The sequence below is a fragment of the Ahaetulla prasina genome, chromosome 1, assembly GCF_028640845.1.
Source record: "Ahaetulla prasina isolate Xishuangbanna chromosome 1, ASM2864084v1, whole genome shotgun sequence".
Taxonomy (NCBI): Eukaryota; Metazoa; Chordata; class Lepidosauria; order Squamata; family Colubridae; genus Ahaetulla; species Ahaetulla prasina.
The window spans coordinates 42,998,050-43,025,017 of NC_080539.1; the positions used below are offsets into that span (position 1 = coordinate 42,998,050).

Genomic DNA, 26,968 nt, shown 5'->3' on the forward strand with positions numbered 1-26,968 from the left:
CAGAGTCTCAGTTGATACCTCACTAAAAACCCAGTTGGGCAAATTTCAGAAAGGGCATCGCTTCCACTTCAGAACCTAGGCAGATCATGGTAATATATGCCAGTTCAGCCCATTCATCAACAATTATATCTTAGATGGTGGAGGTCTTATTACAGACTGACCTGGTATTCTGTAGAAGCAGCCAGAGACCAGAAGCGCTGAAGGTCTGTTGACAGAGCATAAGAACTGAGATCAAGGAAGTGGAATGTGGCACCTTTAAGTAACAATGGTTCCATGGTTCTCAAGAGTGGGCCATTCCATCTCTCCCACCATCTCTCCCCCTGACTAAGGCCACCATTCTATTACCCTGAAACAGCCCCATCCCCTAAATCAAGCCCCCAGAGATTTGGGACTATGAACCTCCTAGTGACTTCACCACACACCCCTGGAAGGAGAATCTGAGCAGCCTGCAGCACTTTAGCATCAACACCTCTCAGCACCAATATGGCATCCCACCCGCACTGCCTCACACACATATCCCCCCCTCACATGCATACATTCAAACAACCAAACATACATATAATCTAATATAGAATAGAATAGAATTTTTATTGGCCAAGTGTCATTAGACACACAAGGAATTTGTCTTGGTGCATATGCTTTCAGTGTACATAAAACAAAAGATACCTTCATCAAGGTACAACATTTACAACACAAATGATGGTCATAGGGTACAATTTAACACTTAATGATACAACACTTAATGATAATCATAGGGTACAAATAAGCAATCAGGAACAATCAATATCAATATAAATCATAAGGATTACCAGCAACAAAGTTACAGTCATACAGTCATAAGTAGAAAGAGATTGGTGATGGGAACGATGAGAAGATTAATAGTAGTGCAGATTTAATAAATAGTTTGACAATGTTGAGGGAATTATTTATTTAGCAGAGTGATGGCCTTCGGGAAAAAACTGTTGTTGTGTCTAGTTCTGGTGTGCAATGCTCTATAGCATCATTTTGATGGTAGGAGTTGAAACAGTTTATGTCCAGGATGTGAGGGATCTGTAAATATTTTCACGGCCCTCTTCTTGATTCATGCAGTATACAGGTCCTCAACGGAAGGCAGGTTGGTAGCAATTATTTTTTCTGCAGTTCTAATTATCCTCTGAAGTCTGTGTCTTTCTTGTTGGGTTGTAGAACCAAACCAGACAGTTATAGAGGTGCAAATGACTCAATAATTCCTCTGTAGAACTAGATCAGCGGCTCCTTAGGCGTTTGAGCTTTTTGAGTTGGCGCAGAAAGAACATTCTTTGTTGTCCTTTTTTGATGATGTTTTTGATGTTAGCTGTCCATTTTAGATCTTACGATATGATAGAACCTAGAAATTTGAAGGTTTCTATTATTGATACTGTGTTGTCTAGTATTGTGAGAGGTGGAAGTATGGAAGGGTTTCTCCTAAAGTCTACCACCATTTCTATAGTTTTGAGTGTGTTCAGTTCCAGATTGTTTCGGTCGCACCACAAGGCTAGTTGTTCGACCTCTCATCTATATGCGGATTCGTCATTGTCTCGAATGAGACCAATCACTGTTGTATCATCTGCGAACTTCAGTAGTTTAACAGATGGATCGTTGGAGATGCAGTCATTGGTATACAGAGAGAAGTGGCGAGATCACACAGCCTTGGGGGGGGGGGCTGTGCTAATTGTACAGGTATTTGATGTGATCTTGCTTAGCTTCACCTGCTGCTTCCTGTTTGTTAGGAAGCTTGTCATCCACTTACAAGTCTGTTCAGGTACCTGTAGCTGGTTTAGCTTAGTTAGAAGAGTGTCTGGAATGATGGTATTGAATGCTGAACTAAAGTCTACAAAGAGGACCCTTGCATAGGTCTTAGGAGATTCAAGAAGTTGTAGGATGTAGTGCACAGCCATATTAACACCATATCTGTTGATCTATTTGCTCGGTATGCAAATTGCAATTTTCCTGGCTTTTGTCTGTGAAATAGGTCCTGCACTTCCTTTTCTGTGATCACTAGGGGTTGTGAACCCAATGGGTTGGGGTCAGTTGTAGGAGGCTTGGCTGTTGTTGGTGTGTCTGGGATGGGGGTTGTGGAGATAGGTGGCTGTAGTTTCCTTTCAAATCTTTCCTCTTCATATCTGTAAGAATGTGATTATGAAATATGTTTTTATTGTATATTTTGATCACAGACTGTAATAATATATTGTTATAATCATCGCTTTTATCACAATTATTCCTGATGTGAGAAATAGATTACTGAAATATATTTTATTGAAATATTGTTTAAAGCAATTTTTTTTAAATTTTATTTTATCATGAGCTCTTCTAGCTAATTCTTAGAATAAGTTAATGGTACAAATAGATTTAGCATCACAGTTTAATACTATTTTTCTGAATAATAAATTGTTTGCTTATACTACTTCTTTTAAAAAAATATGTTTTAAAGAAATGCCTTGATAGATTGTGATAACATATGCAGCAGCTCTGTTGTGATTTATTAGAGTAAATGTATATAGTGCTCAAATAATGAAGTCCCAATAGACTCTTTGCAAAATAAGTTAGAAGAACAAGAGCATCACAATTAAACCAAAACCGTGACTGATACAACAGTTTTAAGACTATTACGGCATCCTCATATAGCTTGGACCAAGGATGTAATGAAATACCACTGTTTTTAAGAAGTTACAAAAAGTTAGGAGATAACTCTGGGGAAGAGAATTTTACAAAGTGGGGCATACTACAAGTAGATAGCCTCCCACTTTGTACACTAAATACCTCACAAAAGCAAGGATACTCTTAGCAGACCCTCTCATAAGTATCAAACCAGACAGGCAGATTTTATTTTAAGCAGCATTTTGAACTCGGTTCAGAAGCCTTCTGGTAACCAATGCAGTTACCAAAGATGTTATTCTGCACTGGCAGGGTTGATCTGCCAGTACTCTAGCTGCTGCATTTTGTCACAGCTATAGCTTTGAGGTTGTCTCCAATGAGCAAATGGCGTGTTGGGGCTGTCTCAATGAACAGCGTGTAGTCCAGATGAGTGGTGATTATAGCGTGAATAGCTATTGCAAGGGAATCCTGGTGAAGTAGGATTATACTGGCACAACAAACTGCCAAGCTGAAAAGTCTAAAATGCTTCCCTGTGTAGCCAATAGTTTAATTACTGGTTCAATGATTATCTTCTCTATAAATAAACATTTATTCAACTTGTATGGATTTGTAGAGATTCAATCCAAATCTGAATTTAGATTCAGAAATCTAAATTTCCCAATGACATGGAAATTATGCAAAATGACTCAAAAGATTAAAATAAAAATAAGAGCTCCCGTTACTTGTCCCAGCTTCTGCCAACCTAGCAGTTTTGAAAGCAAGTAAAAATGCAAGTAGAAAAAATAGGGACCACCTTTGGTGGGAAGATAACAGCGTTCCGTGCGCCTTTGGCGTTGAGTCATGCCGGCCACGTGACCATGGAGACGTCTTCGGATAGCGCTGGCTCTTCGGCTTTGAAACGGAGATGAGCAACACTCCCTAGAGTCGGCAACAACTAGCACATATGTGCGAGGGGAACCTTTACCTTTTAAAAGCAAAGTAGAGTAGAGTTGGCAGTTTTCAAGAAGAGTTTGGACAACCATTTTGTAGGGTTTTTTGGGGTCGTTAATTTAAAATGTGGTATGCATAGGAATATATTTTAGCCATTTCAGATAAAGTTGAATGTGCTTAGAAAATTTTAAGATGCAGAAGTGAGCAGTGATATTGCTGAAGGGGGAAATAAGAAAGTAAGATCATGCCATTGCAAAGCATATGCCTTCCTTTTTGAATTGAAATGTCTGATCGTGAGAGCATTTTTCCAACGAACAAATAGTTTTTAAATGGTTTTTAAAAATATTTCCGGCTTAACTATATCCAAAAAGAAAATATGTACCAAGATAGGGTGGATGATGGATGTGGAATAAAAAGTGGCAGAGGCTGCATTTTCAAAGCAAAGAGTCTTCAGAGAATGCTAAATTGACAAGAACTGAGTATGCAGTACTCAGATAATACTAATAAACGATGACCAATTATTTAAAAGTAAATTTAGTTCTCTTCAGTGGCTTTTTTCACTAGGAAACTATGATATAGATTGTAACCATAGTAATCAAAACCACTGAAACCAAAATTGAGAGATAAAAGGCAACTTTGTTCTTTGCAAGATATTTTTTAAAATTAATCATGCATGGAACATTTCAGGGTTGATAAACTCCATCATCACTTTTTCATTCATTCCACTGGCCTGACTAGCTTGTTTGGTCGAATGGTTAAGACACTAGGATAGAACCTAGGGGACAGGGAGTTCTAGTCACATGGTAGGCAAAAAAGCCTGCTGGGTGACTTTGGCTTTGTCGCGCTCTCTCTCTCTCTTTCAGTCCAACCACTTTCCCAGATTGTTGGGAAAATAGGAGGAGAAAGAAGTATTAGTATTTTTGTTGCCTTGAGTTATTTATAAAAATAATAAAAATAGGATATAAATAAATAAAATATTAAAATCAGAACTATTTAGTCATTTGTATTTATCCTTTCTGGAAAGATACTAGCTTGAAATCAAATTTGTAGTAGCGGATACATATTTTAATGACAGCATATATTATGAACAATTATTCAGTGTTGGAGAAAGAAATTTGGTACATTCTAGGAGCTATATTCTCATAAAGTTTAGTGCTAGTATTGAAAACAGATTGAGCTGAATCCTGCTTAATGGAGCTTCATTTACAATTTATGAAAAATTGCCCATAAGAAAGGAAAAGGGAGAATTGCCTCTCAAAAGGAGGATTTGAATCTTATTTTATAAAGGGCTTCCGGAAAAAGAAATACAAGACAAGATTGCCATTTATTTATGTATTTATTTAAAACATTTAGTAATTTTAATATAGCCATTCAATTTTTATCAAACTCTGAACAGCTCCCATCTATTTAAAAAACCCATCAGTATATCATTAATACTTACATATAGCTTACATGTGGATGAAAACAAAATACAGGGGCTTAAAATCTAAAATAGAATACTGAATCTCTATGTAGGAAATATGCCATCAGTCTATATGAGGGTAGGAGAAAGACTGGATGTCTTGGTTCCAAGTAATGAACTCCGGGAAGTCAGGACTTGAGCTTGGCTCAAGTTCAAGAATCCCTTTATTGAGTACATCATATCAGTACTTAGAAGGATGAAGCTAAGTCTAAATTATTTCTATGCATAGGGATAGTTAAAATAATACGATTTCCCCATCCTCATAAGTCTCTCAGGTCACATGAGCCAATCTGTCCAGTCGTAGGTTCCTGCTCGCCTTTGACAGGTGTCTGATGACATGACCTTGGTTCACATGCTGGCTGGTAGACTAGCCAGTTGAGGCACCACATTCCTAAATTCCCCCCTCTTCCCCCCCACTTGAATGGCAACCAAGAAATGAAGCAGAATTAAGCATGGTTCCAGTTGAAGTCATTTTGCAGATTGACACTGGCATTGAAATAAGAAGATTTCTTTACATATTCACTTTGTTATTTTTTAATTTATGTTTATCCAATTGTGATTCAAAAATTCTAGTAATTTAGAATTTCAAATATGGGTAGAACATAACACAAGTATGTTCCATATAATCTTGGATTATTTGTTTTTGTCTATACATCTATTAATTAATCAGGGAAAACAAGTAAATATTTGGATTGGGAGGATTTTAGGGGCAAGTAGAAGCTTATTCAGACCCTTCTGGTCAGATATCTGGGAGATTATTGATTTGTGACATTATGACAACACCTGAGCCTGGAATTATGGTCATATGTCATTGTGGTCATAAGTTGAGGCATCACATAACCACACACATTTTTGGCAGTAACTATTAAAGTATGGGTGTCAAACTCACAGCATCATGTTGCTGTCACATGACATTTTGCAATGTTTTTCCCTAATGGCTGGATACATCTGTCATGCATCCGGCCAGGAGTGGTCAATTTTATACCCCTGAATTAAAGGAATCAATTTTCCCTAATGGAGTATTTTTGCCAGAAACAGAAACTGGCAAAAAAAATTCAAATAGCAATTATATGACTGTAGGACACTGTAAACAATTGTAAAGATGAGTTGGTTGCCAACCAAAATGCAATTATATGGGCACGATGTGAGTGTGGCTGCTGCAACTTTGAAAACTGGTTTTCAGGATATGTTATTTTGGTTGCAAAAATCCAGACAATCATTAAATATCAATTAAGCTATGTAGAAAAAAAACTAATTCTGATTAGCTCATTTAGATTTTGGCATCCCTAGGAAAGACCCATATGCAAAACCTTTCTACATATAAAAGTAGGAGAATCCAGTGTGGAAAGTGCAAACCCAATGCACACTTAATGCTGGAATATAATCCTGTTGCACTTTACTCTAAAAGTTCTGTGTGGTGCAATAAAATCCTCCTCATCTCCCAACCTCAATTTGGGTTATGGCATTCAACTATTTTTATTATCCCTTTTAATGTCTCTTTTGAATGGTTATCAATATAGACATGGAGAAAAACCACACTGAAACACCATTCAAAAGTATCTGGAAGCTTCAGCTGGTGCTGAATGCAATGGTGCAGGCAGTTACTGTATGTGAGTCCTAGAGCAGCACATGTTACACCATTAAAGCCCTTCACAGCATGGGGCTGTGCAGTTTGAGGTCCTTCCTATTGTTGGTTGCATCAGTGCATCCACTAGATCTGTCAGAGTTGGCACGTTGTGAGTACCATTGTCTACGGATCTTCATTTGGTGGATTGCAGGAGAAGTGCCCTCTCTGCTATGGCAACCACCTTATGGAACATTGTTCCCTGAGAGATTAGCTTCATCCCTTTTCATAAGCCATCTAGAGTTACCCTAAAGTAAGATGGGCAGCCAATCAATCAATCAATCAATCTTTTGTAAAACCCTCAAAGTTTTGGCTAGATTGTCAGGATTGGGACTGCCTGGCAACAGAAAACTTGCCCAGATGGCTCCATTGTTGAGGTAGCCATTTTTATTCTCCTTCTCCTGTGATTTGTATCTTTCACTTTTATCATACTTATCATTGAGATTTTTTACATTGTACACCTTTGATTTTATTCATTATTTTATTCAATAGTTATTCACCAGTCTGAGTTGCCTTCAGTGAGATGGGCAATTATATACATTTGATCAATCGATAAATTAAATAAATAAGAGAGACAATAAAAAGCTAAAAAGGAAAAAAAACAGAAGACAGTCTCTCCAACATGCAGATTCCATCTCTGCCATCTCTAAGAAGGATAAACCAAGATGTTGCCTTTGTGAAATCCTGTAGAAATACTGTTGGCCAGTGTCCATAACTATTTGACAGATTCTTTCTTTGTTCTGTTTTTTCCAAATTATCTAATCATGGAAATGATTAATATGTTTTGACTGTCATAGATCATCTTAATTTTCACCCCAAAATAGAATGGTGGAAGCATTCAGTACAAGGAGACTTTGGGTTATGATAGCAGTTGGGACTGGGATTGCCCTCACTAAACAATGTGGTTATAAAGTGTGGTGTCTTGTGATTGTATAACTTAGCAACGACAAAACCAGGAAGTCCCAGTTGCTGTCATAACTCCAAGATATAGGAGTTGTTAAGCAGAAGAGGCAGGTAAAGTACATGTGATGGGGAGTGCCATGGGAGGGCGAGCCAAGGAAGAAAGGAGAATTAGATATGTTTCCTGCCTTGAGTTATTTATAAAAATAATAAAGGCAGGATAATCCATTTAGCAAGGCCAGTAACTTTGGACTGCATTACTGATCCATTCTGAGTACTGAGTACTGGTATCCTCAGGATATCCACTGACTCCTCAGGATATCCACTGACAGAGGCTTTTAGTTCTGCTCTTTTTCTTAAAATTGTTTCTCCAGTGTCTTGCTTGTTCAAATGGAATGAGCAATTAATGCTAATAAGACAGAAAGTTCGAACTTCCATTGCTTTCTTGCTGGTTTGTTGGCTAACAGCAGAAAAAATGATGATGAGAAAATGATGGTGACTCATGAAAAGAACAGAGTTCTTTGAAGATGTGTTTTGAAGGATCTTCTAAAATCTGGAGATGATATTGAGGGGAAGATGTGACATAGACACTGTACATAGTAAATGTAGCATTGTATGAATAATATTGCAAGTGAAACCATATGATATCTAAAAGTTTCAAATGTGATGGAATTAATTAGGAACTGAAATGAAGTAAAATCCCATTTCTTTTCTATGTAGGCATTGGTAAGATATAAATATTAAAGGGATATTAGGATCAAATATGATTAATTCTGACTGATCTCTCTTGTGCTTTGTCAACTTTTGTTTCCTTTCCTAATTGACCTCCTATGTTTTGATTACCAATTGATTAATTTATGCTTGCTAGTATTACATGAAACCAAATTCAGGCTAGTAAGCACAAATGAAATTTGCCAAGAGATTGACAGTAATTCTGTTATTATAATCTCAGGCAGAAAATGTATCCTCAAAGTAAGCTAGCTCTTACTGTAAGTTCATATCACTTCTACTAAAATCAGTTTGATCTGTTGCATACTACTTGTTTGCCAGTTTATATTCTTTATTGTATGCCATGATCACACTAGTATTGTGTTATGTACATTTATGTTATCTCATTTTAAAATAACCTGTGGGGTTAAGAATTCTTGTTTGATTCTATGTGTGATTGTAATTCACACAGCCGTTTATATTGCACTCCTGTACACCATTTGACGTACCAGGCTAAACACAACTCACAAAGCACACGTGACAAACCATTAACAATTTATTCCCATAACTGTGTATTCCATGTTCAATATTTATTGCCCATCTGGATTACAAAAATCAAAGTTATTAAGAAACAGGTGATTTTTTTCCAATAGTACAATTTAAAAATATGCAGTAAATGATCACACTCAGTAAAATACATGGGAGATGTAATTAATTATTCTTGTAGAAGGTTTAGCTTAAACCAATTTACCAAATTTAGAGCCAGAGAGTATTTTAAATTAGGGTTCCATTTTAACTTTAATGTTTAACAGCTTTGCTTCTCCTGTGTTTTTAATCTGTAGGCAGAGCCATTTAATAGATGAGGTACTGTGTAGCACAAATATGAATAATATAAAAAAGATCATCCAAGCAACTCTTGAACAAACCAAACCAAACAAAAAATCACAGGAGCAGAGAAACTAAGAAAACAAAACCAAATAGACAACTCTTACCTTTTCTAATGTGATAATTTTTCTAATGAAAGATGTAAGGATAATAAATAGGATTTCTTGACTCTACTTGGTTTTTCTTTAGCTCCTGAATAGTTTTTCTACCCTCTTAAAAAAGGATTTAAATCCAGAGGGTGAATCCTTCAGATAAACTTGAATAATCCCGGCAGCTTTCTCTCTTGCTCAGTTTAAAATTTTCTTCATGTAGAAAATTCAATTCTTGACCGATCAAAAAAATTATGACAGATCAATCCAGATACAGCAGATTTAATTATCAAACTCTCCTTTCATTTGAGAAATGGCATGTTTTGTTTTTCTTCCATATTATGTGGGATTCCCTTTTCCTTTTAATTGAAGAAACACTGCTTCCCTGTGCTTCGGGTCTCCCCTGCCCTGCTTCCTTTTGGATAATAGCAATGGATCACTTGCATGTGGTGTTTGATGCCTTGCATGATGCTAACATGCAAAGGCAAGTTCCAGTCTGCATGCTGCTTAATGAATGTTTTTCCCCTTTCTCTCCCTCCTTGTTATGTGCTTTCAGAAGACAACTATGTGGAAGGTGGGTGATTTCTATCTTATTTTTTAAGTTCTGTTCTTTCCTTGCATATCCCTTCTCTTTAGTGTTTTGCCTCCAGGTTAGTGTTTATAATGATACATCTTATCATTAAAACGGTAAGTTGATTTTGTTCTTTCTTTATGAGAGTGTTGAAATCTTAAGATCATGGTTCTGGATATTTCTGCTACTGACCTCACCCACCAACCAAAAAATCACTGCTAAAAATGCAAATGATATCTATTTAATTGGGGAAAGTCGAAATCAAGTACCACATATTTGTGGTCTATAAATTTATTAAGTGGTTGACTTCATATACAAATTGCTTTAATCCATTTTAACACGATAACCAAATAAAGTCCAATTTTATATTTAAAAAATTCTAATCAATCTATTATGTCTCAAGCTATAACAACTGTCAAGAAACTATCCTGGATATGCATAAGAATTTATATGGTTCCCTATTTTTCTCTAAGGTCATACTATACTATAAGTTGCTTTTAAAGTTGCATTTATTATTATTTTTTAAAAAACCTACATTGTGATATGGCATTAACTTTGTCTTCATAATCAGTGCATCTAAAATTAGAAATCATTATAAAGTAATTCAAAATATATGATAAGCCTTTCTTGTAAGCATAGAGTTCAATTTTAACTTTGACATTAAGGAACTGCTTCAAGAAAGAGCAAAGGGAAAACTTCCCTTTTACATCTCTAGAAACGCTCATGACTTTGCATTTTTTAATGGAATCAAGCAGAGGAAAAACAACAATACGAACAACAACAAAATTGTATTCACTGCATGGTTTCATGATAACATTTTGGATTATTGCTTATATTACTGTGGTTAGGAGTATTTATGCTACTATTGTATAGAGATTTAATTTTATTATCTTACATGGTAGAGGCAGGACATGATCCGTATTGAAGATAATGTATCATATTCTCAAATTATTTACACCAGTTTCTAGTTTTGCAAGAAGGGACATTCATTTGTGTATTTATCAGTTTATTCATGAAATTTCATTTTTCTTATTCATTAGATGTATATTCCGTTATTTTTCCATGCGTGTAAGATGGCATATGTAGCATTCTCATCTGTTTTTAAACAACATCCCTATGAACTGGTTATGCTGAGAGCTTGACACTTTTAAAATCAGTCAAGACTAAGGATAGTCATGAACCTGAAATTATCCAATCTCAGTTTAACATTCAAAATATTGTATTTACAATGACTTTCAGTTGGAATTTAATTTAATTTATTCCAGTGTCACAAAAAGTAATAAATATAAACATTGCTTATTAAGAAGCAGCATCTCTGTAGCTATTGCCTGTTATACCACTATTCTCTCACACATAATAAGAACTCCTGAGAATCTGATTGTGGTCCAAATTCCTTTAGACTGTGTACAATTTACTTTATTGAAATGGAAGAAAGAGACAGACTTGCTTTAATAAATATTTTTAAGAACAACTTCCAAAGCAAATAACAAAAAATAACACCTAATCTTGCTAAGTTAGCATATTGGTAAGTATATTTTTAGTTAGTAAAACATCTATAAGTATGTGTAGATTCTGTAACTTTATGGAAAAGTTACAGCAGATTAGTGTTTTGTTTATCTGATGTTTACAGGGAATCTGATGAGCCACCTACCAAGGAGAAATCAGTATCCACCATCTGTTGTGGTCTAATTGTATTTTTGCCAATTGTGTAGCCCAGGCAGGAAGCAAAGGAGAGAAGGAACCTTCTCTTGTGGACTACCAAATATGCCATATGGTTCATAAGTTATAGAAACAGAACCATTCCACTTCAGGAGAATGGCTTTAATTGTTATTGTAATATGTTCTAAAGAAAGATATGGCAGTTTAAACAAAACCATGCCAGCTGTTTAATGAAAGGAAATGCCTTTGAAAATCCAGAAGAATTAAGGATTTTCTCCTTTAAGCATTTTTTTTAACCTAATTATTAATAAGGAGGAAAAAAATAAGATACATGCTACTATTCATATGCGTTGCAGAATAGTGTCTGAAGAACATTTGTAGTTAAGATGAATTTGCAGTGCTAGATATTGATGTCTACATATTTAAACTTATTGTATCACTTACATCCATGCATATTTCTTCATATATAAGCTTGCTTACTATATGATCTCCTTCCATTTACTTGTGCTACCTTGATCAACATGTTTATCGTCTAATGAGAAAAAGTAATCAACAAAGCAGAACTTAAAACCTCCAATCCACATCATCCTTATGGTATCATAATTACAAATGAGACTTACAAACCCATTCTGGACCAAAATTTTCATTGCTAAGGAAGGCAGTTAAGGTAGCCACATTTAATTTTATGACCTTTTTTGACCATGATTGTTAAGTGAATCACTGCAGTTGATATGGGAATTATGTGGTCATTAAGCAAATCCAGCTTCCCCCCATTGCTTTGACTTGCTTCCTCTGACTTTGCTTAGCACGAGCCAGCTGCGAAAGTGGCAAATGGCAATCACATGACCCTGGGATGCTGCAACTGTAGTAAAAACTTGCTGTTTATCAAGTTTCTGAATTTTAATCATGTGACCATGGGAGTTCTGCAATAGTTTTAACTGCAAGACCTGGTAAGTTACTTTTTTCAGTGCCATTGTAACTTCAAATGGTTGTAGGCAATGACTACCTCACTTCCTGTTTAAACTGGGAATGGAAAAAACATAATTAGCAAACAAGTCAGTCTCTTTAAGTACAGGTAATCCTTGACTTACAGCCACCATTGAGCCCAAAATTTCTATTGCTATGCAAAATAAGTTATTATGTGAATTTTGTCCCATTTTATTACCTTTCTTGCCCAGAGTTGTTAAAGGATTCACTGCAATTGTTAAATGAATCTGGCTTCCCCGGATGTCCTATGGATTTGGAGAGGAATCCTGTCTTTGGATCCCACATCCTAAATCCCATAGAAATATCTGTGATTCCATCAGTGGTCTAACAGTGCTAGAGCAGAGGGCATGGCATGGGAAAAAATTGAGGGAAGCCCTGGTGCTGAATGAGTCAAAGCCTTCATGGTAATTCAGCATGTCTAAGAGTTGGTTTAAAACTATGCAAACCTCAACCAATAAGGAAGAAAACAAACAAATAAATGATTCAAAATAGCAAAACGATGGTAAATTACACTTCCTGACTTTTTCCCTGCCAACCTGTTACCAGCAGAGCACTTAAAATATTAGAGGCTTTGACATTCATGTTATCTGTGAGGTCAGGTAGAAACACTCTTTTAATCAACCGTCTGCGTTGGTTGATTACAGAATTTACATCCTAATTAAATGATTGTTTTCAAAACTGATTAAAAATCCATCTAGAGAAGAAAAATTAGTTTATAATAGTCATACACATTTCAGTATGAACTGATATGAATGAAATCAATCAAAATTCTTTATATTTATATGTAGCTTTGTGTATAATTGCAGATATTCACACACAGCAAAAGTAACATCCAAGCAAAGTGTTCATGGCCTAATAGAGCAGTGCATAAACATTAAAAGCTGATGCTGTCAAAACTGATCAAGGTTGATATACCAAAATGATTCTGCTATGTGAGGCAATGAAGCCCATTTTAGCCTTTCCCCTAAAGATTGTTGTTTTGTTTTAATCATAACTATTCTTGCCTTTATCTGATTACATTAATAACAACTATTTTTTTTCCAATATACTCATTAGAAATTCCTTTCTCTCATCCTCATTTTTGGTAACATTCTCTTACATGCACTTTTTAAAATTTGTCTTACTTCTTCATTCTATCAGGCAGCTTTCTCCTACTTCTTATTAGAATATCTTCACATACTGCTGTGGTACTTGGTGTGAAGCAGAAGCCTCAGCCTAGAGAAGATCACTTAGATCATACTTAGTTAATTTGGAAAATTAGAAATTTGGAAAATGAGAGGAAGTAGCTTAGAGCTTAAAACCTGGAGAAATTTAATTTCTTTGCTTTACAGTTGGCAGTCAATTGTTGTTTAAAGCTTCATTCTTATCAGCAATACAGTTTCTAATCTAGGCAAATTATATATGGAAGACTTCCATCTAGTCTAGTTGAGAGGTGAATTAAGGGTTAAGTGTCTGGAGATCTGAGCAGGGTGTGAAGTCTGACACTTTATAACAGGGGTCTCCAACCTTGGCAACTTTAAGACTTGTGGACTTCAACTCCCAGTGGAGTTGAAGTCCACAAGTCTTAAAGTTGCCAAGGTGTGTATGTATGTATGTATGTATGTATGTATGTATGTATTTATGTATGTATGTATTTATTTATTTATTTTGTCACACAGTATATATGAGCCTAATCATGAAATAACTATACAATATATATATTGTATAGTGTATATATATATAGTATATATATAAGCATGAGTATATATATAAGCATGAGTATGTAATAACTAAATTAATTGAATATAAAGAAAGGAAACAATAGGACAGGAATGGTAGGCACTCTTGTGCTCTTATGCACACCCCTTATAGATCTCTTAGGAATGGGGTGAGGTCAATAGTAGACAGTTTTGGGTTGAAGATTTGGGGATTATGGATGTTGGATTTTGGATGTTGGAGACCCCTGCTTTATAATACAATTCTCTTTATTCATTTGCAAGCATAGCTTGTATTACCTTTTCTTTCATTCTCTTTCCATTCATTTTGTTTAAATTAGAAGAGAGATTCGTATTTTTCATAATGGGTTTGTATCATTTCTTCCTGTAAATGTTCTACATTCACTTCAATTTTTCCCTTTTTCTCTCTTTCTTTCTTCCATGATCATTTTTCTCAGTATCAATTTTTATATTAGCAAATTATTATCCGTTCCAAATCAGATCTTCTCATTCCTTTTGTGTCCTTCACTGATTCTCTCAGTCTTCTATCTTAGACAAGCAAATTAATCATGCTTTTACAGTGTAAGTATGAATAAAAAACATTAAAAACTGATATTAGAGATAAAATTCTATTTGTTCACCAAATACAGGTAGTCCTCAATTTACAACAGTTATAACAGCTTTGAAAAAAGTGACTTATGACTGTTTTTCACACTTGCAACCATTGCAGCATCTGCATGGTCACATGATCAAAATTCAGATGCTTGGCAACTGCTATATATTTATAATGGTTAGTGTCCCAGGGGCATGCAATCCCCTTTTGCAACCTTCTGATAAGCTGAGTCAACGGAAAAACCAGTTTCACTTAACAACCGTGTTACTAACTTAACAAGTGCAATGATTTACTTAATAAATGTGGCAAGAAAGGTTATAAAATGGGACAAATTCACTTAAGAAATTGTTATGGCTCCAGCCCCCCTCCCGGGCCTGGCCCCCTGCCAGAAAGTGACTCAGAGACTGTGGGGGAAGGGCCGTCAGGGTTCCCCTCTGCAGGGCCGGCCTCTCTGGCTCAGCTCCAGGAGCCAGAGGCAGACCAGGTGGAGGAGGTGATGAGGCCTCTGTCTCCTGTATCTCCCCCCGCCCAGGCAACGCTTCCAGACCCAGCTGTGGACAATCAGTCCTGGTTAGATCCCAGGTTTCATAGACAAGAGAGGCGGGAACAACAAAAGAAGGGGTGGGGCAGGCCTAGAGAGTGCTGAGTCACGGAGCCATAACCCACAGGGTATAAAAGCAGGAGGGGCTGCTCTACTACTTCGTGATGGACAAAATAAACTGACTGGTGGAAACTTGAGCTGAACTATTTGACTGAGCATTTGGCCTGGATTGCTGTTTGTTCCTGACTTCCTGGTTGCTCCAGTAACGAGCTTCTGTGACGCCGGCATCAGGGAAGATACAGAAAACTTTGGCAGACGATTGCTGGGTTGCTGCCAGAGCTGATAGCTGCCATGGACTAAATTGCTGGCTAATTGAGTCAGTTCACATGTCTCCCGGACTGAGGTGGGGGGAACAGAACAGAAATGTTTCACTTAGCAACAGAAATTTTGGGCTTTAATTGTGGTCATAAATTAAAGACTACCTGTAATCAACATTCTCATTTGTTCCTGGATCTCTAAATGGCACTCTAATTTCACTCTTCTTGTTTCTAGCCCATTGCTTCATATCATGTATCCTCATTGCATTCATTCAAAATGTTTCAAAATTTTTCAACAAAACACTGCAAGTTCTTTCATCCTTCACTGAGTCATAGCATGCAACATCCATGCACATATATAAAAAACCGTACCTTCTGCCATATATTTGTGTAGTTCAATCATAATTAAGTCTATATTTTATTTCCTTTTATGCATTCATCAAAAACACTCTATGTGGTCAAATCACTTTGAATTATATCCTTGTCATTTTTCTTAGTTTCAGAGGCATTTTTTTCTTTTGTTTTTTCTTTCTGTTTTTTTTAGTTAATTCATATTTTTTATCTTGCGGTTTTTTTATAAAGTTACAGCTTGCATTATCATCAAGATAGGACTCCTCAATATTTTAACCCACTGGTCATTGATTATGGCTTTGATCAACCAAGACTTTCACATTTTACTGAATAAATAAAGATAATGTAGCAAAGTTAGCAGGTTAGTTGTCCTTATGTTATATGCAACAGTCCCTATTAAGAGTTTCATTGTATACAGTAATTCATATGTCAATGCTTCATACATACTTAGCTATTTTATTTTAGATCACTACATTTTAAAACAAAAAAAGAGTTAAATGTTGCACATTTTTTAAAAAAATCAGTTTAACATTATTTTGGTCACAGACCAATGTGCAGATTTATATAATGTTTTTTTTTAAAATTATATTATATGCAAACAAACATTTAATACATCAGTCATTTCTCCCATGTGACATCTCGGTGTTTTCTCTGTGACTTCATCTTTTTGTTGTTTCTTCTGTCTTCATTCTCGTTTAGTCTATTACAACATTTCTCCAAAAATATAAAGATTTATATAGTTAACAGATAACACAGGCAATATAAAAATTTAGATACAAGAAACTAATATCGTTTTTAAAAACCATATGAATTGTTATGCTATCTAGCTAAATGAGAATAATATTGTGAGAGTAATATGTGAGAATAAATTCTATTATTCATAATTCCATTTATGACAGGAAACCTAGTATATTCATTCATTTATTATTCATTTATTTATTTTGTATAACCATCCATCTCAATCCAGTAATTCTAGGTGGTGAATATTCATAAAACCAATTAAATAATCCATCGGTATCAACATAAACAGAACCCTTCACATACTTGAAGAACACCACCAGGTCTTCAGGGTCTTTCAAAAGACCAGCAGGGGTAGGGCCATCCTAATCTCAGGAGGGAGTGTGTTTAAGAGGCAGGCACTATGCAGAAAAGCATAACTTTTGGTCCCTGTCTACTGACATTCCTTGGTCAGTGCATGCTCAAGGTGCATACCCATCCTTCTAGACAGGATTGGATGAATAAAAACAAATGGAAGAAGTCCTTCAGGTAACTCAGTCCTATGCCATAAAGGATTTGGGTACCAGTATCTAGAATTCCATCTGAAAACACACTAACAACTAATGCAACCCCTGAAGGAAAGATGATACATGTGCTGAATAGATGACACCATTTGCAACCTATGCAACTGCCTTCTGTACCAACTGAAACTTTTAAATGCTCATCAAAGGCAGTACCATATAGAGTGCATTGCAGTAATCCAAATGGGAGGTCATGACCCCTCTAATCCAGGAATCAAACCAACTGATGTGAAGCTCAAAGGCAACCATCTACAGTTCCAGGAGGAGTCATGACCCCAAGAAGATGCTCAGATTGTGCATCAGGTCTATTTGAGACAGTGCCACCCATTTAGGACCAGAGATGGAAAAACTTTGGTACCAGAAAGCCCAAGAACCTACAGCCACTCCAACTTGCTTGGTTTGAGCCAAAACCCATTGTGCCCATCCAGTGTCCAACAGCCTCCAGGCACTGAGACAGGACTCCATGGCATCACTCAGGCAGCCCAGGTGGGAAATGTAAACTGTAGCATATTAATGACACCTCACCCCAAACCATCAGATCACCTCACCCAATGGCCACATGTAGATGTTAGATAAGAGGGAAGATACAATAAAACTCTGTGGCACTCCACAAAGCAGGGGTCATGTGCTGTACCTCTTCATTCTTATCATCATCAACTGGAACAAACCCCAGAGGGAGGAGAATCAGCACAACAGTGCCATCCATTCCCAATTCCTGAAGCCAGTTCAGAAGGACACTATGATTGAGAGCCACTGAGAGGTCAAGAAGAGCAAAGATGGATGCACTATCTCTATCAAGCTCCTGCCAGAGATCATTCAGAAGCACAATCAACACTGTCTCAGTCCTAATTCCCAGCCTGAAAGTGGTCCAGATAATCCATGTCATCCAAGCCCTTTGAATTTGCCATGAGACCACTTTCTATACAACAGTCCTTGTAAAGGAATAACTGTATATTTCTTATATTATATGGTTTTGATAACTGTATATATTACAACTTCTAATGCAAGAAAGAACTTTAAATCTGCATAAGAAAGAAAATGGAGGAGGGGTACATTTATGCAATAAATCCCATTTAGTTCTCTAGAATATAATCCAGGGAAGATACATTCTGTAGATACGTTTTGGATTTAACTTTATGACTGCTTTTATAACTTATTTGAGAATAACTTCTGCTGCTTATAGTGGGATTTACTTGGAATAGATTCCTTTACAATAAAAACAGTTACTGTAATTATTGAGGTGATTATGGAGATGCAGGATTGATATTTGTAACAGAACCCAGTTTGTGGTGCAAATTTACTATGTTGTTTAAAATTGTATTTCTTTCATTGACTGATAATATGAAATTTACAATATGAACTCTGCTTTTGAAAGCATTCCAAATTTAGGAGATCATATTACCTTTTTGTTGCATATATGCTCAATTTTCTATGTGAAGTAGAAGCCTTAGCAAAGTTTAGTAATCTTACCTTCAAGTGAAAACCAGCATATTCTTTTTCAAACCTTATTTGTGTGAAGAAATGTGTAACAATGAAATGCATGAGACTGTATTTTATGACACTTCTATCCTCTTCCCAAAGGAATATAATATTATTTTATGGTTTTATTTTTAAATGACTTATATTGAGGTGTTTCTTTTGTCTAAAGTTAATTTCTATTAATGTTTGTAAAATTAAACATGTTGCATATTTCTTTTAAGAGGATGGAAAATACAGTCCCCAATTCCCCATTTGATTCTTTAAGAAAATATAGCTTTAAAATGTTTTAGATAATTTGGTTGGTAAGGAATTGTATAACTATAGTTCTTTATAATTTTGAAAAACAATAGCTAAGAAACCGACCTTAATTTTGATGATCCAAAAGTGCAATTCATTTTCAGCTGGTCAATGCAACTGATAACAAGAACTTCCCCTTCCACTGTATACTATACTTTTCATTCACTGGATGATGATGATGATGATGATGATGATGATGATGATGATGATGATATTCAGAAAAGTATTTATTTTAGGTTGAATGTTTCACACAAACAAGGAGATGTCCCTTGCATTTTCATTTCAATGTGATAAAAGTAATTATTTTATTTAATTATTTGAAACACTCATTTTCAATGAGAGGAAAAAGATCAGACCCAGCCCATTCTTCAGGTTGACACTACTCCAGGTTTGGAAAATAAATAAATAAGTAAAAAGAAACTATTTTATAACTGCAGGATGAAGCATCCATCTAGCAAAAAAAAAAATGTGATCCAAGTATTTATGAGATTTATGAACAAATATTCTAGGAATTGGTTGAAGTTGAAATCATTTTCTTACTATTTTTGTCATTAAAACCCATTTTAATACTTAAAGAAAATAAAAGGTAATTCAGAATTATTGTGTTCAAATAGTAGTGCAATTGTCCCATTCCCACCTCCAAAAGAATTCCAACTGGTGGTTGAAACATGCTCCTTTAACTTTGCAGTATTATGCAAATACCTCACAGGAGACAGACACCTGTTATCAAAGAAATTTAAAAAGTCACTGTGACACTACCACCTTCCCTTGAACCCTTGTTCATTGCTGACTGTGCTCTTGTTTCCCTTTAAGGTCTGGCGCACTTGATGATGGGCGACCAAGGTATGGGTTCTGCTCCTTTTCCACTCTGCTTCAATCATTTTATTTTATTTTATAAAAGTTCTTTGTTTCTTTTTTGTGTAGTTGCTTCAAAGTCCATCATAACAAATGATGGCCAAATGCTTGTGAGCTGTCTCAGGCTGTAAATAATCACACAGTCCTAGTTACATCTTTCGTTTCCCCCCCCCCCTTCTTTTGCACTGTGTGTCTATAAATAGATATATCTTATGTTGCTGTTATTTTTTTACTATTTGCTCCTGAATCCTTCTGTTCTATTTTTTATTGTTTCTCTCATCCCACTAACAATAAAATAATTGTTAAAAAGGGTGCCATTTCTAAAAATCATATTGAGAAATTGCTATGAGTTTTAATATATTGTTGATCATAAAACCTGAAATGCACTCTTCAGATAGATATGAAAGAAGACACTAGATTTATACCCCCCACCCCAAAAAAAAAGAAAGAAAAGAAATCTGCTTTGCATTAATGCATGTTTGTTTGGAAAATGCAGAAACTATTTGTTTTTGGCTTCTGGAATGTTAAGAAGACTTTTTTGCAGCATAATGGAATTAGTGATGTGACCTCATCACCTTGAAAATTCTTGCCCACCCAACTCAGTGTTCATATTACTTTTGTGTCATACCTTTGAAAAATGAAGCATGGGTTACTTCTGTATTTTCCTGCATGTACATGAAAGTTGGAAAGCAATAATTCTTAAAATGTGACACCAACTGCATCTCCATTTGTCTTCAACCATTTGCCTCAAGTTTTGTCTCTTTTCATGTTTTGGACTGTGATGGCATTTACATTTACACACACAACTCTTACTGTTGTTTCTCTTTTGTTTTCTCTTCCGTCTGGCAATACTTTCTTCATGGAACCATTTCATCAAATCCATAGGTAAAAGTAAAGGTATTACATGACTTTCTTCTTTCCTTCCTTTACCTCCCTTCCCATTCTTTTAAAAACCATCTATATACTGTAAAGTATGTCTGAGTGATGCAAGTACTATATATGTATTTAGTGTTGGTACATGGTGTTGGTGGGAGGTAGGTATGCATTTTTATTTTACAAGAAAAGCTTAGTTGGTAAGGGTCAGGGGGAAAAAAAACAGACTCAGTTTTTAAAAAAGAATGTTTGTTGTGTCTTGAATATGAATAACATGGATGTGACACTATGATCTAATGTTATCAATGTAAAAAGCATATAGGTGATATAGTCTATTAGCCAAGTTTTCCAGTACAAAAATTATGCATGGTTCAAAGATAGGACAGAGATTGGCAAAAATGTAGGTGAGAATTAATTGGTAATAGCTAAAAACTTCAGTGAGTGTACAATATATGTATTGTATATTAGAAAGGTGATGCCAAACACCAAACACCAGAAAATAAAAGGAGGAAAGATAGGGATGGTTGATAGAGGCTTTTCCAGGATTAAGACAGAAGCTTGGAAGAACAATCGGAGGCAGGCCCTGGAGAAGCTGAATTCAACTAACCATCTGAGGTATGAATTCTGTTTTCATTGCCCTCCCAATGCAAAGTGTATCTGTCAGAAGCAGTCTTTAAGCATGAAGCCACCAGATAACTGAGTTGGGAAACTTGGCCCAGGGTCCACTGCAATGACATGTAAGTCTGAGTACCATAAGAGCAGAACTTTTGTCTACTATAGAAGGTTGGCTACAGTCTTGTCTGTAAGAGTTTTGTGCATAGGTTTTTAACTTTATGTGCATAGCTCAAAGCATGATTACAACAAGAGAGGCAAGAGACCCAGAAAATTAAAAGAAAGTAGGCTGTGTAAGTTTTTTGGTGGAAGAGACCTTATTTGTCCTTTTAAATTTGTTATTAAAATTTCTATGTAAGAACAAGTAAAAACAGGTAACTCTTGCTGCTTCCTTTGGTAAGTTTGAAACTTAATTAGTGTATCAGTATATAGTAATAAAAAATAAAGTGTGAACCATCCAAAGCATTTTAGTGTCACTGACTTTAAGTGAAAAATGAAATACCCAATTTTCTTTTGTTGATATCAGTGGAACTCAAAAGGAATTCAATTGGAAAGAATGTCAAAATATTTAAATATATATAATATGTGTGTATGCTTGTGTGTTTCTGGAAATAAATTGTTTTGGCAATGTATGTTTGGTTAATATATGAACCACAGTATTTTCAGCCACTCTCCATTTCACATTCCATTTTACTGAATGTAAACCACCCAAAGTGCTACAATAAATGGTGCTGCTTGCATACAATTTGCCCCTGAAGCCAGTTGCTTTATTGTACCTGGCAGATAATATCAGGAATGACATCACTGAAGTGTAATAATACAATAAAAATATAATAAAGAAAAAATGAGATATTTTTGTCCATTCTTAACACCTAAATCCTCCCTTTGCCTAATAATAGGCTCAGGTATACATGCACTGACAGAAAATGTTGTATTCTTGAGAGTAGGTTTGCTGATGTTGCTTCTTCACCTTAATCTGTATTATAGAACTTTACCTTCCTGCCGTTTGTAAATTAAAATGTAAAAATCTTGCAATTTAGTATATGTGGTACTATGCCTAAAAATGCCCTAAAAGCTACAATTCAATGAGTTGTTCAGATAAGAAGCAAGAGGAGGAAAACAATTACATCAATATATATTTTTTTATTCCCTTAGAAATAGCTTTCCTATCAGGATATATTGTTTCATTTTGAATGCCTACTGATTGTGGGTTTTGAAACAAACAAGGAATATGGCACCAGAATTATACATTATTATTTATGTAAATGGGAAGGATTCAAAAAAAATATTATTACAAATTATTCTTTATGAGATATAAACGTGAATAAAGGAGAAGTTCCTCTAACGCCATCATGCTATCACATGTAGGGCTGGCCTTGATTTATTCAGATCTAAAAAGAAATGACCATTTGGAAAAAAAAACCCCACCCTGTATTATTTATCTGTTCAAAGTGCTTTGTATAATCAGGAGTTTTCTGTGAGTGGATAAGATACTGAACTTGTCGATCAGAAAGGTCGGCAGTTCAGTGGTCAAATCCCTAGTACAGGTCTCCTGCATGAGCAGGGGGTTGGACTAGATGACCTCCAAGGTCCCTTCCAAATCTATTATTGCTACTGCATATATAGTTCAGCAAGGAAGTGGGTGAAATAGTGACAGCAACAATGTCATGGCCCAGTGGGAAGAAAACACATTCGCTTCTAATAAAACATACCCCCTAAGGATAAATGATTTGTGGACATATGGTGAACACATGGTCATTGACATATGAAGAATGAAATATATATACCTAACGTTGTTGGAACTGTTTTCCTATTTTATATATTAACCATATCATATAAAAGCTTTATATTAGCAGTCATTATGGCAAAAATCAGCAATCTACAACTTTTAAACACACAATAGCATCATCAGAACTAATATATTTTTACCATTTGTCTAAAACCTGCAATTTATTTCCTTCTTGCCAATATTTATTATATTTGTCCCTCCTTCTGACATGGAACTTGAGTTAATATGCATGATTTTTGAAAAAACAAAAACAAATCCCGACACGATTATGGAATAAAGATTATGAAACCTCATCCAATAAGTTTGATAGCAAATAGGGATTTAATCAACAATCCCATTTTCACACAATAATCCTTTATAGTCTAAGCCAGTGGTTCTTAACCCAGGTCCATATACCCTTTGTAGGTACATAGGTAGATTTTAGGGAGAGTCAGTTAACTTGGATGGGGGGGTTCATTAAAACAACAGACTCTCAAAGGAACTCATGGCAAAAAAGCCTTAAAGCCTTGACTGTAAGTGACCCCTGAACATTTTTGTTTTATTTTTGTGACCCTCAAATCCATTCTGAACCACACTTCCTGAAAACAAGAAGCTCCCTCTAAATTAACCCCCCCACACAAAAAATCAGTTTTGGGTCCACCATATCCATAAATTCACAGCTTCTAAAGCAGGACTAAAACTTGTAGTCTCCTGGTTTCTGTCCTATGTCTTAATCACTAGACCAAACTGACTTTTTTATTTTTATTGTCCCCCTATTTTGTCCCCTTTCCATCTTTTACACTGTTTTTAAAGGAACAAACAGCCAAAGCAATTAGTTTTATTTTCATGCCCCATAATTAAATCAATTAAATTAAATCACAATTAAATCAATTAAATCAAAAGAAAGTTCAAAGTCTCTATTTCTGAGTTAGCTTTGTTTTTCCTTATTTACATGGTCATATAACTAATTTCACCAGCTTTGGAAGGTCCAGTTTTTTGGAATAAGTTTTGCTTGAAAAATCTAAATGGCATCAAAATTCATAATGACTGTTAAAGAAGCTCAGTATTGAATGCCAAGTAGTTAAAAAACGAAATCTGTCCCAAATGTACATTGACGATGTTTTGCAGTGCTCTAAGTAAATAATCCATATGTATTGTTACATCACCAAAAGAGATACAACTGTAGAAAAGAAAATACTCACAGATAGTACTCTAATATCTTTAAACAACCCCTCTTAACATTCTTGTTGCAAGCTTCTTTCTGGATCCCTCCTCTTTCTTTGATCTATTACTGTATAATAGTAAGACAACATGATCTCCCCCCACCCCCCAGATAATAGTATAAAGACTTTGGCAGTTTGGTGATCTGGTCAGTGTCTGAAGTTCCATTCCATTAGTACCATTTGAACCGTTCAATGTCTAAAGTTTTGTATCTGTCAACCTAACACATTAGAATCAACAGGATTCTGTTATTACAGATAGTCCTCAACTTACAATCACTTATTGAGCTTAACAAATTTCTGTTAAGTGAGTTTTGCCCCATTTTATGATCTTTCTTGTCACAGTTGTTAAGTGAATCACTGCAGTTAAGTTAGTACAAAAGAATCACACATGGTATTTAATAATCCCATAAATTATGACTTACTGATCTTCAAACTGTGATTATATATATTATCACATGATAATAGAATTGCTATCCTTACAAATAATACACGTTTATTAAAATTTGATGTAAAGTTTAAGGTAATGGCAAATCTTGTTGCATTGTGTTAATACTAGAAATGTAATTGTGGAAATGTCTGTAGAGATTCTCAGTCATCCAAGTCATGGTTGTCCCAAAGGTGCTTTTTCTGGAGGCAACTGGACTTTCTTCTTTTTTCTTTGAAGACATTTCGCTTCTCATCCAAGAAGCTTCTTCAGCTCTGACAGGATAGTAGTAAATGGAATATAAATCCTTCCATTCCCCACTATCCTGTCAGAGCTAAAGAAGCTTCTTGAATGAGATGCAAAACATCTTCAAAGAAGAAACAAGTTGCCTCCAGAAAAAGCACCTTTAGGATAATTGTAGAAGTGTAATTTGATGTCATTTGCACTTTACCTGAAATATTTGTCGCTATGTCAGACATGGGGCTTAAACATCCTAGTTCAGTAAGGAAAGTAGAGAAAGTAAAGTAGTATGATCTAAATCCATAGATTAGGACTTCTCCAACTCTAGATAGGTTGTAGGATAAATGAAAGATGGAGAGAGAGGAATAGAATGCACAATTGCAAAGTGGCAAATACTTGCTGTTCATGAGATACACAGAGTTTATAATTTCATGAGGTGATTTGGGTAGTACTTATTTCTTTTCACATAAAATAATGAGAATCTGCTGTCAACAGTTGATTTCCCACTGTGTTAGAAATCCCTTTAAAATAAGTGAAGCGAAGTGTTCCCATAAATATCTCAGTTTTGTAGAACAATGAAACAAGAAGCTGTAGTTTACATAAGAATAGGAAAATTATTCATGTGTTATTGATAAATTTCATTCTAGAAATGAAATCCCCAGCTATTGCATTTCTACAATACACTTTAAAACTAATTCAGAATCACTGTTCAAGGTGGAATGGTTGAAAAAAAAAATAACATGGTGAGACAGTTGGGTAAGGAGGAACACCAAATCTCTAAAAAAAATATCTAAACTAATTTCATAAACCTATTATTTCAAAGAGGGTATACAATCTGCTATAATGATTTCTTAGAAGTAAATATAATTGGTTTTGGAGGTAAGTTTGTTTCTATTGTGAAACTGCGGGACAATATATTGTGCCCTTTCTCAAAGCAACAGCAATAAAGCAGTAATTACCAATTCACTAAGCTACTTTTTTTCTCAAAGTGCCAAACTTTTACTTTATTGCAATGATACAGAATAGGTGTGTTTTGTATAAGAATAACATGTTCTTTTTCTTGTTGATTTTCTTCAACCAACCAACCAACCAATCCACCCCAAGAAAACTTTTGGAAGTAATTCAGTTAGGCTAACCCATGTGGCTTTGTTTCTCAGAATTACTAAGACCAAGGCCACAGATCACCTTAGCCTGTGTGTCATCCTTTCAGGTGTTTTCTGAAAATAAGACTTGTTACATTTGTTTATTTTCCAAATATGAGAAATGGAGAAGAACAAGGCAGTATCTTTGATTGCACTTATTTTTTTGCCGGTGAAAAATAGTTTGTAGACTTTCAAGTGCTCAGAATGTGATCTGTTGATCCAAGTAAATATTTCAGCTTTGCAGTTTTTGTGGTATTTCAGAATAAACAAAATTATTTATATTGTTCAATTTGATTTCAACTTTTCTACATGGGATTTAGGAGAATGAGCAAGATTCCAACCTCCCAAGTAATAATCCAAACATATTATTCCCTCCACATATCCTTATGGTTATGCAACTGAAGGATTGTGTATCTGGAGGCATCCAAATTGAAGGAAGCTAACTTAGAGCGCTATTGGCCAGTTCAAGTTTCTCTAGGTCCAATTTACAGTCCTAATTCAACCCCCTAATTATTAAATCACAGATTCCATCTTATTATTAGCATTATGTTTTGACCTTTTAAGTTGCAAGATTGCATCACTTATATATAATATTTTTGTTCTAAAATGACCACACAAGTTAGCTGCTTTATATTACGTTTCATATTTGTTACATTTTTTTCTGAATATAATTCCTTTTAGAATGCTGATTTTAAAATAATGGCTGCTTGAAGGATTGTGCATCTTTTCCTAAAGGTGCTTCTCCATTATTTTAAGATCAGCTGTTGGATTCCTCTTAAAGTACTTGTAAATTTCAGTAGGTGCTAGTGCAAC

General features: G+C 35.3%; 1 protein-coding gene across 3 annotated transcripts in view; it reads left to right on the top strand.

Moving 5' to 3' along the window:
- Positions 1-26,968, top strand: part of NRXN1 (neurexin 1) — a 1,023,581-nt gene that overhangs the window by 94,098 nt on the left and 902,515 nt on the right. For all 3 annotated transcript variants that reach the window (XM_058164969.1, XM_058164968.1, XM_058164970.1), the window contains exon 3: positions 19,832-19,861. In XM_058164969.1, coding sequence (XP_058020952.1) covers positions 19,832-19,861 — 30 coding nt within the window. The remainder of the gene's footprint in view (positions 1-19,831; positions 19,862-26,968) is intronic.